Below are 13545 nucleotides of genomic sequence, written 5' to 3'. Positions count from 1 at the left end.
CAGATTAAAGACACAATCGATCATCAGCCATAGAGTATTTTTACGTTTTGCAAGATACTTGCCCAACTACAGGGCCTACTTGCCTTTCTGACCAATACAACATAATAACACAACAAAAACACACAGAGAAGCTGGTGGACGTCGTATCCCACCAAATAATTTCTGTAATAGCTAAGAATTAATATAGTTTAGTAGCAAGCAGGGTCGAACCACAGAGAATGGGTAATTGCAATCAATTTCCTGGAGATCTAAATTGGTGTAGCTAGCACGCCTTAATTTTGAGAGAGAAAATACTAATAAACTAAGAAAGCAAATAAATCAACAAAAATTGCAAATAGAAATTAATCAAAGAAAGGTAACTCGGCTGGAATAAATCCATACTAATTTAATAACTCTGATCATCAACGCAAAGATAAATTAATCCCTATCAACCAACCAGTTATAGAATACCGTGAACGCAACGGACGTACCCCAATTCCTACTTACTGTGTCGATAGACAGCTGGAGACGCCAGACCTGCCTATTTCCCTTATTAAAATATAACCTAGCTGGAGACGCCAAACCTAGATTTAATATTCTAATAGCATTAAGATGAAGGAACCCAATTTAGATAAATTACCCAAGAATGCAAGTAATAACTCGTCTACCAATTTATTCCTACTACGAACATGGTAGCTTTATCACTAATCAGCTCTATTCCAACAATTACGAATTTGCAGGAACCGATTGACTTCCTAAGTTGGCCAGACTTAAATAAAATCATAATTGTCGCCGAATTAAATCGAAATCAACAGGAATCAATTATATGCTCAATTAGGTCTCACATATTATTAAATCAATACTTCATTATTCTCGTCGAATTAAAGATTTAGCTACTCATAATTAAACTAGCAACAATCAAATAAATAAAAGCAAATATAGAACAATAATTAAATTGCAATTGAATTAAATCACCACTAAAAGAAATTGAAAGAAATCGTCTGCTCCAATTTTGATGATCCAGCCGCCTTGTTCCAAAGTAAAAACAAGAGAGAGAATTGAAAAACTGAAACTAAAATCTTAAGAATTAAAAAACGTGTAGCACTTAAAAAAATAAAACCTCTATTAACTAGCGGCTGTGTAGGAATTATAAAAATTAAACCTAACTTCTCCATTCTAATGCATGCGGCTGTCTTTTACTAACACTACAAAAAAATATATCGGACACCGACGGAATTACAGATCGAAAATAATCCGTTGGTAATCACCGACAGAACAACGGCGAAATTCCGACGAAGATGTTTTCAAAATTTTACCGACGGAATAGCGACAGAATTATTAGCGACGGAAAATAATCCGTCGTTAAATATTATTCATTATTTTTAATTATTTTTTTATTTACCGACGGAATAGCGACGAAAAATAATCCGTCGTTAAATATTACTCCCTCCGTCCCATTGATCTTGTCTTGTATTCCTTTTTTGTTTGTCCCACCATCTTGTCCCATTTCTATAAATAACTCTCCTACTTTATCACTTTATCACTTTCTCTCTTCTACTTTATCACATTCTCTCTCCTACTTTATCTACATACTTAATACTACTAATACTCTCCTTAATAACCGTGCCGAAACCAAATGGGACAAGCCCAATGGGACGGAGGGAGTATTTATATTTTTTTAATTTATTTTTTAATTATTTTTTTTAATTTACCGACGGAATAGCGACGGAATTATTAGCGATGGAAAATATTCCGTCGTTAAATATTATTTATTTTTTATTTTTAATTATTTTTTATTTTCTTATTTTTTTTATTTTTTATTTTTTAATTAATAATCCATCGGTAATTCTGTCGGTAAATATTATTAATATTTTTTGTTATTTTTATTTTTTTAAAAATATTTTTTATTATTTTAAATTAATATTCTAATTTATTCTTATTTTTAAATTATTGAGAATATTTTAAATTTATTGTTATTTTCAACAATAATATATAATTTTTTTTAACTAACTATAATATTAATATTTTTTATTATTTTAAATTCGATCGTATATTTACCGTCATTTTTTCGTCGGCACCACAAGTCTTAGATATGACTTCAGCATATTCTAAGGTTATGAATAAATGATATTGTATATTAAAATAGAGTTTAAATAAATTAATAGGTGATAGTTATATCAATAATATGCGTGTTCTGTACTGGTGACCACTCGAAAAGAACTTCAAGGTTAAACGTGCTTGAATTAGAGCACAATTAAGATGGGTGACCCACTGGGAAGTTCGTCTTAACGTATGCAATTAAGTTCAAAATACATTAGAAATTACACAATACTTGTGGAGAATAAAGTTAGATTGATACTCCCTCCGTCCCAAACGAAATGTCCTATTTCTTTTCGGCACAGAGATTAAGAAATGTGTATAAAGTAAATAAAGTGGGTTGGTGGAAATTATTTAAATATTAAGTATAGAGAGAGAGAGTGTATTGCCAAAAAAGGAAACAGGACATTTCGTTTGGGACAACCCAAAAAGGAAAACAGGACATTTCGTTTGGGACGGAGGGAGTATTACAAAAAAAAAATATTATTTTTCGTAAAAAAAAAATAGCGACGGAAATGAATTCTGTCGCTAATACCGACAGAATTTTTCGTCGTTGATTTCAGACGACGCCGGCGTCGTCGTGTGCTTACCTACGTACGGTCCGTCGGTATTTTCGTCGGTAATTATCGACGGATGCAAAATTCCATCGGTATTTTTTTACCGACCACTTTTACTGCGACGCACGGCGGCCGTCGTTGATCCGTCGGTGATCGAAAATAGCGACGAATTTTTTGCGATTAGCGACGAAAAATTCTGTCGCTAATCGCCCAGTTTCTTATAGTGCCGATCACCCCTATGTAATGGGCTTTTCGACCTTAATCAAAACAAAAACCCAAAGTTAATTATAACATGAATTTTGGGTATAATTAAATCTAGAATATAATTAATCCAAGCCCAATCTCTAATTTTCTTCCAAATCAACGTCATCTTAATCAAATTCACGTCTTCCTCCATCTTTCTTCATCCATGAGCTTCCAACCACACTTCATGCAATTCCTGCGCCAAAACACCAACGAACTTGGACAAAATCAAATAAAATATACGATGATTAACACAAATCTAGACAGTTAAATTGCACACATCAGAAGCGTAAAAAACCCATGAAGAATGATCTAACATAGAGACAACTAGGGGTGTAAATTCGGGTTGCGGGTATCGGGTATACCCTCACCCGCCCCGATACCCGTGCGGGTATCGGGTACCCGATACCCGCAAAATCAAGGAAGAGGGTTGGGTGTGGGTATTGTTTTCCTAAAAACTGCGGGTATCGGGTACCCTCGGGATACCCGCGGGTACCCGCATGTAAGTTTTAATTAAATAAATAATTTTTAAAATTATTAATTAATCTTTAGGAAATATTTTTTTGTAATAATCACCAAACTACATAAGGGAGGTAAATTTAATTTACGACAAATTATAAATCACTGGTAAAATTTGACCTAGAGAACTTTTAATTATAGGGTTAACAGTATTTGCAGAAATTGACCTTCAGAACTTTTGAAGCTTTAACTCCTTTTATGATTTAATCCGATATTGTCGAATGGATGTTTGAATCAAGTTCACAAGATAATTAATAATCTTTATCGCAATATATCGAATGAACTCATTAGAAAATGGTAATTATGAGAATACACACTAAAGAGTCATTTGAGGACTCTTGTGGTTTACAATTCAGGTCTCGGTTTTAATATCAACTCGTGCAGTCCCCAAGGGGACACCAAGCGGTGCAACCTCCTGTGTGTAAACAGTGAGGTCTTGGGTTCAAACCCCACTGCTCTCCCTCCCCAACTCCCCCAAGTCAAAAAAAATATCAACTCGTGCACATTAGTTGTATAACTCGGCGACATTATTGAACGATAAAAGAATTAGGAATATTTTTACCTAGATGAATTTACTATAAAATAAAATAAAAATATCCTTCCTATTTTTTTTTAAATAGAAATTATATTTTTAAAAAAAAATTGTGAAATGAGGGACAAAATACCCACGGATAAATGAGGGACAAAATACCAATTGGTGAAGGTGGCTTTGACCAACATAGAGATTTAGTATGAAATGAGAGAAATCTAACCTATAAATGAGACGCCGGTCTTCTTTAATCAGTAATAGACCGAATCAGAGTCTTCGCTAGAATTAGGCTGCTTCCGGGTTCCGTGATATGATTCAGATGGGAGATAATGGTTTGTTTTAGAGTGTAACAGTAAGGAATTCAAATGCAAATAAATGCCAAGTGTTTTTAAAACTAGAAAACTTGTAAATTAAACTAGCAAAATTTTTCGTGTTGAAAATGCAACGTGCCTTTGATAAATATGGAAATAGTACGACCAAAGGTAATTCCATCTTTTGAACTTCCTTCTTGATGTTAAGGGGTAATTTGGTATGTTCAACCTTTTCTTTTTTTTCAAATGTGCCGATAATGAAATATTCTTCTTCCTCCCATCTTTTTTTTTTTTTTTTTTGGTCAGGAAAGGAGAAAAATTTTATAAAAGACAAACAAGGTACAAGAAGTACCAAAAGGAAAGGAGCAGCATCAAGTTACCACCCACGCAGGGGAAGAACACCAGAAGAACACATGGGGAGAAAAAACAAGGAAAAAGAGCCACTCAAGAAGAAGCCACTAAAATTCGAAACAAGAGCAGCCGCAACACCTTCAATTCAGGACCTTTGGAGAAGAAACCCATGAACGAAAATCTGAGTTCGCCGCTCCCAACTTGTAAACTTTAGACCAACTCCATAATCTCGACTTAATCTCGGCCACCATTTTCTCAATGTCACCTTTCCCTTGGTTGAACACAAACTCATTCCTCATCTTCCAAATACACCAAGTAGTACAGATCCAAACACTAGAGAGAAAGTTGGCCATCTCTTTCTTACCAATATTAGTGAAGGCAAGAAAATGCTCGATCGGAGATTGCTGAAGCACCGCTTGAAAGCCAAGCCAGTCCAAGATACTTTTCCAGATGTTCATCGAGAAAGAGCAGGAGAAAAGTAAATGCTTCAAGTCCTCCGGATGAGATTTGCAAAGGGGACACAGAGACGCCGCTGTTGGAACTTGAATCTGTCTTTTGTGGAGGTTGTCCCACGTCGCAAGGCGGCCTTTGAAAATTCTCCAAGCCGTTGATCTCGCTTTGTGGGGGGCTGCCGCTTTCCAGATACTCGCAAACTCCTTCTTCGTTGTTTGGGAATCACTCATTCCAGTGGCCTCTCGGATAGCAATGTAGGCGGACTTAACGGTGTAAACTCCATTGGTGGAACGTTTCCAAATCCATCCATCCTCCAGGCCAACCTTTAAAGAGAAATTATTTAAAAGGTTCAGGAGGTCGTTGGCTTGACTTTCCTCTCGTCCTCTAAGCCCGCGAGTCCATTCCACCCTCCAAGCCCAATTATCCTCGGCCCACATCCCCATATCGCTGAGCATGCCCCTTTGATTACGAGATCACTCTCAGATGCACTCTTTTTTTAACTATAAATTATTTCTTATCCTCTTCCTTAGATCTGCTGCATTTAGGTGCTCCTATCAATCAGCTCTGCCTTGTGATGATTATTATTTTACAGAGTCACTTGAACAACTCCTTTCCGTAATTTGCTTGATATCTTCTATTAGCTCTACCGTGCCTTCATTGCTTCTCAAACTATTCTTAAGTTATTTGTAATGTATCGAAATTATATCATTTAATTATGAAAATATTGTTCATTATTATTACTATTATGTTTATTTTAAAAAAAATCAAAATATACGAAATGTTCAAAAAAAATTAATTCAGAGGCTATCACCCCCAAACCTACTTAAAAGTTCAATTGAGTAACCCATTTTATTTGTTAATTTATTGTTTATGCCTATTTTATTTAATTTTCATTTTAATATTGCGTTTCACTGCAAATACATAGTAATTAAAAATTACGTATTGTGTACTAATAAAGTTTTAATCTATTATCGGCTAATTTGACATATAATTAATATGGAGATTCACGGAAGTACGAAAATATATACAAATGGCCATTAAACTAATGGTTAAACGTACAAGAAACAAACGTGTTGCCAACTCTAGATAATCGAACTATACCGTTTACGGCTGAGTTTGTTTGTTTGTTTTTTTTTAACTATTTTCTTCTTTCTTTTGTCTTCTTTTTTTTTTTTTTTTTCTTTTTCTTTTTCTTTTGAGGCATTCTATTTTTTGTCTTTTGTTTTCCGGTGTGAGTAGATTAAAGTCTCGAAAATTAAAATCCAACCGACAGCCAAACGTACAATTGTCAACCAGATTCGTACTTGACTACTATAGTGACAACCAAAAACTTATTAGAGTCAAAATTTAAAATACTCACCTCTATAATCTATCTATAAAAAATATTCATTTTCATAAAACATATATCAAACCTACTCAACTCATAATTAATGATAAAACTATCCTTTAACAAAATCCTCTAGTAATTCATCATAATACAATTCCATAGTCAAATTGAAAATAGTCGGTGAAAACTTATCAGGCCCAACATGCTTCCGTAACATTCAAAATTAATCTAAACATAAACCAACATTATACATTTAGTCGAATGGTCTTCTTCAGAAGTCAGTACTTGTTGCGTTTTACGGACCGTCTGCCCCCAGCACTACAAAAAAAGCGCTGATTACCGACGGCTAAATGCCGTCGGTAAAAAAAGACGGCCGCCGGTAAATAGTGTTACCGGCGGCGATAACGGCGGCAATCTCCCGCCGCTAAACGGTTCGTCGGCAACGACAATAACGGCGGCGAACATCCGCCGTCGGCAGTTAACGGCGGCGCTGCCGCCGGAATTGTCGCCGTTAAACGGCGGAGCCTAGCCGGAGAAATAGCGGCGGCAGACACCGCCGCTAGTTACCGAGGGCTATCTTGCCGTCGGTAGAGAGCCACCGGAGTCCGGCTGACCTTGCCGGAAAACTACCGACGGCGATTACCGCCGCTAACTAGCGGCGGCGAATCGCCGTCGGTAAAAATCTACCGCCGGCCGGTGGTTCACGCCGGAGGATGGCCGGGTATTTACCGAGGGGAAATTGCCGTCGGTAACTACCGACGGCGTTTTGCCCACGGTAATATTTTTTATTTTATTTTTTTATTTTATTTTATTTTATTTTATTTATTTATTTATTTATTTATTTATTTATTTTATTGTATATTGTATATCCACAATTTATTTCCGTATTTATACGGTATTGCATACTTTAGACGAACTTCCCAGTCGGCGACCCGACTTCCCAGTGGGTCACCCATCTTGCTTGTGCTATGTGTCAAGCACGCTTAACTTTGAAATTCTTTTCGAGTGATCACCAGTACAGAACACTCGTATTATTGATATATCTACATCTATTAATTCATTTAAATGCTATATACTCACTCATATAATTATAATCTTTGAATATGTGGAGATAATACCTTAAATATGTTGTTAATTAGTGAGCGAGTTCGTTTCGGTCCTTATTTTTATCGTCGGTAAAATATTTAATTAATATTTAATAATTAATTAATTAATTAATTATTATTATTATTATTTTTTTTTTAAACATTAATACACCAAAAGTGTTTTAATTTGGTTATTATAATGTGATTTGAATTTATTTGTTTATGTTAAATGCAATCATCATCATCATTGCCATAAATATATAAAACATTTATAGTTTTAATAATTAAAGCACTTGAAATATATAGTTCAATAAAACATAAATTTGAAAAGAAAGTGCAAATGTAATTTTGTTTGAAAACATAAACATAAGTCTAAGCATCATCATCGGCATCAGGGTGTGGAGGTGGCGGAGCATTATACATCCTCATAAACGCCTCCAATTGAGCCACGCGGTCCTGCATCTGTTGGCGTTCTGCTTGCTCTGCCGCCATGCGCTCCTCTATCTGTTGGCGTTGTGCTTGCTCTGCCGCCAATCGCTCCTCCAGCGTGGAGATCCGTGTCTCATAAAGCTGCTGAGACACCGCAGAAGTGCCCGTGCTGCGGATAGACCCCCTACTAGCCTGACTCTGCCCGGCACTCCCGACGCCGTAGATCCGTGACCTATCAATTTGCACCACCTCCAAATACACCTCGTCTAGCCGCTCCTGTCGTCCTGTGGCAGCGGCCAGTCGATGAACCTCGGCCTAATACATACATAACAATGCATAATTGTTAGAAAATAAATACATTCACTAAATATTTGAATAAACTTAAACACTTACGTCAATTCTAGCATCTCTCTCCGACGTATATCTTCCGTCGGCGTACGTGTGGAGGCGGAGGAAGGTGGCATAGTTCGGTGCATCCTGGGGAGTACCAGGATCCAAGCTCTGTATATGCATTTATATAAGATAAATAAGTTATATTAGTCAATATATTAATTTAATTTATATACTTAATTATTTGTTAATTACATACCATATACTGCTGCAGGATACGAGTCGACTGGGACCCGCCCACGTGCCTACTGATCCATGTACCCTCCCCATCGGGCTCGGACATCCGGTTGGCACGAGCTCGAGTTGAAACAGCCTCAACCTCGGGCTGATGCCAGTAATCCCAGAGTCCAGTCCAAAAATCGGGAGTCATCCAGGCGGGCCTAGACATCTCTCTCCCTTGGCTGATACACTGCTTGAGAGTTGTCTTGTAGTCACTCATCATGTCGGAGTACCTTTTGCGGGCTTTTGTCTCCCACATGATCCTCACGTCATGCTCATCATCGGGCTGCCACGTAAACTCTTTCTGTTGAAAGAAAGAGAATTAATTTAATATCAAACATTTTAACAATTTAATATGATATATTTATATGTATTATAAATTTAATTGTACCTGTAATTCATCAAAAAATTTATCCTTCATCGCCGGGGGCGTCAACTTCCATGTGTACCCGCCTGGGTTTTCAAACATCTTAAATGTGCACGTGCAAGCTTTGGACAGGCCAGTGGGCTCCAACAAAACACTGTGTACAAGTAATTGATTAACTTAATCATGGTGTACGAGAAACAATAATTTTAACTAATGTACTTACCCAGTCTCAGGATGCCTCTGAAATACCGTCCTCCCATCAGGTGCCTTAACCTCTCTCTCTCTGATAGCGGCAGCTGTAGGGCCCCTAGGCCTTCTAGCCCGTGAACTACTAGAAGCCTGGGGAGTCTCGGGAGTCCCAGAAATATGCGTCCCAGACCTATCAGATGTATCTGCTGTAGCTTCTGGCGCATTAACGCCAGATCGCCTCCCAAATCCCAACAAACCTCGAGAGGTAGACATGATGTTTGTTGCATACAATTAAATTAACAAATATATAGCGACACATAACATTAACAGTAACAAACAAACATAACAAATTTGCAATCAAATTCAACCAAAATGTGCATTTACATTTATTCATAAGCATCACTACTATCATCATCACTATCGTTAGATGTCAACGGGGAATCATCGTCTTCTGCTTCATCGTCATCTTCAATCTCAACGACTCCACCGAGGGGATGAAGGAGAAGTGGTTGTTCAATGCCTACACTTGTGTGAGTAGGCATAATAGTAACCACTTCTTCTTGAAATGGTTGATCTAATGTTGATGTAGATGCTGCAGTAGACACTTCAACCTTAGATCTTGCGTTGACTTTGCATGCTGACCACCAATTTTTCTTTGATTGGTTCGTACTGGGATAGGGACAGTAAAACACTTGAACTACTTGACTCGCCAAAACAAAGGGATCATACTTCTTATATCTTCGTGTGTGGTTCAGTGAAACTAACTTGAAGTCTGTATCAATAGAAGTTCCCTGAGCCGACAAGTCAAACCATTCACAGTTGAACAAGACTGTCTGCTTAATTGGATACCCCGGATACTCCAGCACGCAAACCTCTTGCAGACGCCCATAAAAGTCTAGCACATCTCTATCACTACCATAGACCGAACCTTTTATGCAAACGCCACTGTTCACAGTCGCACTCTCTCTATCATGATCAGTTGTGTGAAACCTGTAGCCATTCACGAAATAGCCGGAGTATGTTTCAATCTCCCTTAATGGTCCAGCTGCAAGCGATCTAATATAAGGGTTCAACTCGTCGTTACAAGGACGACAAACCTGTTTCACACAAATATCATTTAAGTTTGCTAGCCAATTTTAGAGTAAGTAAATGTATATTTAACATAAATTTATCGTCTCTTACGTAATGGTTAAACCACAGAATAAACTCGTTGTGAAACGCGACTTCAAACTCTGCATCAGTCATGTAAGGATTTGCATATCGTTTTTCCTCCTTGAAGATCCTTGGATACAAAGAATCAAATAAATATGTTAACACCTATATATGATGAACACTTCTTATACGTAAATTGAACGAGAATACTCACTTGCTATATGTCTCTGCAACCTCTGCACAATTGCTCAAAATATACATGTGTGCAGCATGCCATTCGCGCTCATCCATGTATCTCTTCGTCCCTCGGCCAAGTGAACGCCCAATAGGTTTGAATATGGCGAGACAAAGAGGATCATCATTTTCAGCAACGGGCATCTCAATATTGCGAGGCAAAGTTGTCCACTTTGTAGATATTTGATCTTCAAAGTAAAACGAAGAGAAGGTTGACATTTCTGCAAGTAAGTATGCATTGGCGATGGACGCCTCAACCTTGGCTTTGTTTTTTATATGATTTTTTAATGTCCTCAAATATCTTTCAAAAGGATACATCCACCGATATTGCACTGGACCAGCCAATCGTGCCTCATCTGCCAAATGAACTGGTAGGTGCTCCATTGAATCAAATAAACTAGGCGGGAAGATACGCTCAAGTTTGCAAAGAGTAACAGCTATCTTCTCACTCAGTATTCTCATGTCATATATGGCCACGTTGCGGGATGTTAATTCTCTGAAGAAGAAACTTAACTCTGTAATTGCCTCCCAAACATTCTTAGGAAGAAGTTCTTTAAATGCAACAGGCAGAAGGATTTGCATGAACACGTGACAGTCGTGACTTTTCATGTTGTGCATCTTCAGGGCGTTCATGTCAACGCATCTACTAATATTTGACACGTACCCATCGGGAAACTTAAGACTCTTGATCCATTGGAGTAAGATCTTCTTCTCTTCCCTGTCAAGCGTATAACATGCTTTCGGATACCCTCGAGTTCCATCCACTTTCTTCAACTCTTTCCGCTTGCAGAAGGTGTTCAATTCTTCTCTAGATTTTTCTGTATCTTTTGTCTTCCCCTTCACATTCAGGACAGTATTAAACACGTTATCAAACACATTTTTCTCAATGTGCATAACATCCAGATTATGTCGAATCAAAAGATATCTCCAATAGGGTAGATCCCAAAATATGCTTTTCTTTTTCCACCCTACATCTTGATATTTGGCGAGTTGAGCGTTCCTGCCATCGAAGTCTTCGGTAACCTTCACGAAGCCTAACCCCTCGATTTGATTCAAGATTTGTATTCCTGATCTTTGTTCTGGTGGATCAACATTGCATGTCTTATTCCTCAAGAATGAAGTTTTGTTTCTCCTAAACACATGGTTAGGAGGTAAGAACTTCCGATGATTATCAAACCACGATTGTTTTCCACTCATCGGCAAAGTGAATGCTTCTGTATTCTCCATGCAATGTGGACATGCCAATTTCCCAGCTGTACCCCACCCAGACAACATAGCGTACGCTGGAAAATCACTGATAGTCCATATCAGAGCTGCTCGCATCTGGAAATTTTGCTTCAACGATATGTCGTAAGTGTTCACACCAACCTCCCACAGAGATTTTAACTCGTGTATCAATGGCTGTAAGAATACGTCCAACTTCATCTTTGGGTTTGATGGGCCAGGCACGAGGACTGTGAGGAACATGAATTGTAACAACCCGCTCTTTTATATTTATTTAAGTCCAATATTGCGTGTTTATTAATTTTTTTTAGTAAATGAAACGCTTTATGAATTCCAACTATGTTTCTGAATTACGTAATTTGGAAACAGATTCGCTACACTAGCAGTATGCATTTATTTATCTTCGCGTGTTTAAAATCGCGACGTTAATCTTTGAATCAATGAATAATTATTATTCAAAGTTATAACCAACTTAGCAAAGTTGTGTTATTTATTAATCAAGATGGAGTTTATTTTATATTGTTACTTAAGTCGTGAATTATTTCAGACTTTGAAGCCAATTAAATCTACGGATTTAATTTAGGTATTAGAATGACGAACGAATTAAATCTATGGATTTAATTTAGCAATCTCGATAATAATACAAATTAGATTTTTACTACTCCACCACCTGCCACCCCCCCCCTAAGTTCAAGAAAATGGGAGACATGTGCTGCACACTCCCCTATCCCCTCTTGAGCTTGCTGCACCTTTTCTTTTCCCACGCCTATGCAGCAGGCTGCCATGCCCAAGTACACCTAAATATGTCAATCAGCCACCCTAGAATGTACCTCCTCCCATGTATACAAGCTCCCAGCCAAACCACCTCGTCATTCAAAACAGCCAACATTGTTGCATTCTCTTCATTCTTCATTTGAGGACTGCACAAGGAGAAGTGAGCCTTTAATTCATCCTACCAAGTATTCTCAAGGTAAGCTTGTCTTCAATGCTCCACCTTCTTCCCTTATTCCACCTGCATTAATGCAAGAACAACTTTATTATTTCAGTTCGATCTGCTGCTTCATTTAATCCAACCACAACAGCCAACAAACACCAAAGCAAGCATCATTCAAGGTATTTATACTACCTCAGTTATCCAATCGAGTTCGCATTCATACCAACGAGCATAATCATGTTTTACCACTACATCAAACAGTCCATGTTATGTATAGCAATAGAAAGACTTATGTGTATACTGCCACTGCACTCTAGAACACAAACCATGAGGACCTCACACATAGCACATGAATGAACGAACAAGGATAGCGATAGCATGCTCACTGACAGAGTGTTAAACCCTGATTCTTTCTTACTCATAGAAGCTTAAGCTTATCGATACTCAGACATGGTAGGAAGAAGACGAGTCAAGGATATAACTTAGCTTGATTGAGAGGGAGCGGGGCTACTGCCCTGCTCAGGAACTGAGGCCGACTGTTCTGTTCGGTCGAGCCGAGATGACGAAGTTAACGACGACGGTCGAATGCTGCCTCGCCGGACTCCAGACTGAACGAACGGCGACCCACCGGAGTAGAGGCAGCGGCGGATCGAGACTCAAATCAAGAGAGAAGAATTTGGGCTCCTCTTCGTGTCCTTCAGCAAATTCGAACGGGGAAGATGACGAACTGCCGAGACCTTCGCTACGACGAACGACGACTCCGGGAGTCAGTTTTGGGCGAGGCAGCGGCAGCCGACGGCGGCGGCACCAAACGGCGAGATGGCCTCTGTCGGCAGCAACAGCCGCGACTCCTCGACGAACAGCAGCAGTCAGCGGACTCCTCGACGAACAGCAGCAGTCATCGGACTCCTCGACGAACAGCAGCAGTCGGCGGCCAACTCCAGAACAGCAGCAGT

At 38.4% G+C, this 13545-nt stretch overlaps 2 protein-coding genes across 2 annotated transcripts; both read right to left on the bottom strand.

Moving 5' to 3' along the window:
* Positions 1-4726: 4726 nt before the first annotated feature.
* On the bottom strand, positions 4727-5482 carry LOC131019017 (uncharacterized). The gene has a single exon (XM_057947705.1). The coding sequence runs from the start codon at positions 5480-5482 to the stop codon at positions 4727-4729; it is 756 nt and encodes a 251-aa protein (XP_057803688.1).
* Positions 5483-9394: 3912 nt separating this feature from the next.
* On the bottom strand, positions 9395-11899 carry LOC131014511 (uncharacterized). The gene is made up of 3 exons (XM_057942505.1): positions 10412-11899; positions 10228-10327; positions 9395-10142 (listed from the first exon to the last, which is right to left on the bottom strand). The coding sequence occupies exons 1-3, from the start codon at positions 11896-11898 to the stop codon at positions 9432-9434; spliced, it is 2298 nt and encodes a 765-aa protein (XP_057798488.1). The 5' UTR covers position 11899; the 3' UTR covers positions 9395-9431.
* Between the last annotated feature and the right edge of the window lie 1646 nt (positions 11900-13545).

This window comes from Salvia miltiorrhiza, chromosome 3, assembly GCF_028751815.1.
Source record: "Salvia miltiorrhiza cultivar Shanhuang (shh) chromosome 3, IMPLAD_Smil_shh, whole genome shotgun sequence".
In the NCBI taxonomy this organism is placed as follows: domain Eukaryota; kingdom Viridiplantae; phylum Streptophyta; class Magnoliopsida; order Lamiales; family Lamiaceae; genus Salvia; species Salvia miltiorrhiza.
Note: the sequence above shows the minus strand (reverse complement) of the source record. Positions and strands in the feature narration are given on the sequence as shown.